At 42.2% G+C, this 2500-nt stretch overlaps 1 protein-coding gene across 2 annotated transcripts in view; it reads right to left on the bottom strand.

The window, feature by feature from the left end:
- Positions 1-2500, bottom strand: part of LOC137993495 (intermembrane lipid transfer protein VPS13B-like) — a 48308-nt gene that overhangs the window by 14210 nt on the left and 31598 nt on the right. For both annotated transcript variants that reach the window (XM_068839398.1, XM_068839399.1), the window contains 2 exons: positions 1035-1291; positions 263-478 (listed from right to left, as the gene is read on the bottom strand). In XM_068839398.1, coding sequence (XP_068695499.1) covers positions 263-478; positions 1035-1291 — 473 coding nt within the window. The remainder of the gene's footprint in view (positions 1-262; positions 479-1034; positions 1292-2500) is intronic.

Genomic DNA, 2500 nt, shown 5'->3' with positions numbered 1-2500 from the left:
CAAGGTCTCTGATCAAATGCGTGAAAACACTATATTTGAGGGTTATATAAAAATTACTAATACGAATAAAATGCCACAGAAATTGTACATCTAGCTTAGGAAATCATTCTGTACGGGAAAACGAGATCTGACAGATCTGTATTCAACAAGACACGCGAAACATGACAAAAGCTGTCGGGACACACTACGGATTTGAACTGTCTTTTGCGACACGTACATAAGACCAAATGAAGCAACAAATTACACCTTCAAACAGACAAACCTGGCCAAATCTCAGAGCCTCGTGTGTGTCGTTACAAATGATGTAATGATTGAAAATGATCCTATCCACGTCACGAGATCCAGCTTGGCCCCAGGCCGTGGTAGATAGCACAATGGTGTGGATTGTACTTTGACTGACATGTGTCAATACTGAGCCAACCTCCAGACCAACCTCAAGCCACACTGGGGGACTGGCAGGATCCTTCTGCAGCCTTATCTAAGTGAAAGAAAACGTTGAACAATAAACAGTAAACGGAAAAAAGACAGCTACATCAAGCTCACAACGGTCCACTCATTTAACAGGATAATGCCACAGATCACGTTTGTATAACGTCACGAAGAACAGTTTTATTTGCATCCAAACCTTTTTTCAATTCCCTAGTCAGACACAGCTGCCAAAGATTAAAGTAAAAACTATCAATAAGTTCAAAACAGATTTTTCCACATCATACCACAAGTAAAAAGTCTGAAAATCCTATCGACTTACAGAAGCAAACAGTGCGCACGAATATTGTTTGGTTGAGTTTTAACTTGGTTAAAAAGCAACGACTTTTCATGATAAGAAGACTCGCATTAATGAGATGAATACCGCTGAAAAAAATTGAACCTAAAATTGTAACTGAACTGGGTTTATTCGGTTTCTGTTTTACACGGTCCACTAACTGCCCGTTCAGCCTCGATTTACAGCAGCAAAATGCGAAAAATTTGCTTTAAAGTCATAGTTCATAGTTCTCACATTTGTTGTTTAAAAAGCAGTAATCTGGTTTACTTACTATTTCTTGCTCTTCTTCATGGTAGAGAGCTAAAGTGAGTTCCACATCAAATGGGCTCAAGAGAGGTCTATATGTGAGGTCCCCATAATCCAGCACCTGCGCCTGGCAGTTCCATTCAGCCTGTACATGTAAAAATCCACCCTCCCCTCCCACGTCCTTCACGACACTACTCAGACCCTCCACAGTGAGCAGCAAGAACTCTTGGTCTGTTGGCAGGGAGGGGTCCATGGTGAAACCGGCCAGGTACTGTGGGACGGCTGCAAATAGAACCGGTTAGTGAGACAGTAAACAAGCGCAAAATCTAGTCCGTATCTGCGCCGGCTTTAACCGCTACAACTAATTGGCCATTTTCGATATATTAAAAATCAGCTCGAAAGAGAGGTTTAGAGGACAAAGGCAAAGGAAAGTGGATGATGTGCTAATACCTTGCACATTCATCGCAACATGTTTCTATTGTTTTTGTCCTCTCTGCTTCACTATCAAGCTGAATATTGATATTTCGAAAATGGCCTACTGAGAATATGCATAGCCAATGTTAAATTATAAAGTCCACTGAAGATAGAGCATTAAATGACGCAGAGAAAAAACTCAGGCCAGGGTTCCTCGAAGCGCGGTTAGCGCTAACCAGCATTAAATCATGGAAACCTATAGGTTTTGATACCTCTTAACCAACGGTTAGCGCTACCCAGGCTTCGAGCAACTGGACCCAGGTTGGCACTACAATTCCTGCCAAACGTCTTGTTGTGGAAGTGCAAAAGCCAAACTTAAGGGATCTTACCAGGGCTTTAAATTGTAACTATTTAAGCTGCATTTAAATCATTCGTAAAACCGCATTGGCAATCAAACTATGTCTGATTGTCAACCTGCGGCCGGTGGTCAGCGCTAACCGTTGGTTAAGAGGTATCAAGACCGTCACGTTTCCATAGTAGGGAACTTAAGCAACGACAACGGCGACGGCAACGAGAACGTCATCTCAAAATATAAATTCGCGTTATTGTAATCGCTTCGTTACTATTTCAACTTTTTTAATATGACGGGGGTGTGGTTGTTCCTCAAAAATGACGCTGGTAGGAACGGCGCTCAATTAAGGGCAGAAAATGAAAATTTATCCTCAAGTATGACGTTTTCCATAAAACCTCAAATTTGGCTATTTCACGTTGTAGTTTTGCTGACGACGGCAAAGAAATGGACAAAAGTGAAAAACGCACGTGCAGGGCGTGCAAAGCTATTGTTTTTGCCTACTAAATATGCAAATTTGTGACGTTCTCGTTGCCGTCGCCGTTGTCGTTGCTTAAGTTCCCTAGTATTTAACGCTGGTTAGCGCTAACCACACTTCGAGCAACCCGGGTCTGGTTACAATGTTAACTTTAACCGTTGGCCAAACTCAAGCCTCAGCCAACGTAACTGTTAGGCAAACTGGAAGTTGGTCAGTTCGTAAGAGATGGAAGCGCAAATACATGGTCATG

This window comes from Montipora foliosa, chromosome 2 (genome assembly GCF_036669935.1).
Source record: "Montipora foliosa isolate CH-2021 chromosome 2, ASM3666993v2, whole genome shotgun sequence".
In the NCBI taxonomy this organism is placed as follows: domain Eukaryota; kingdom Metazoa; phylum Cnidaria; class Anthozoa; order Scleractinia; family Acroporidae; genus Montipora; species Montipora foliosa.
This window is presented reverse-complemented; position numbering and strand designations above follow the sequence as displayed.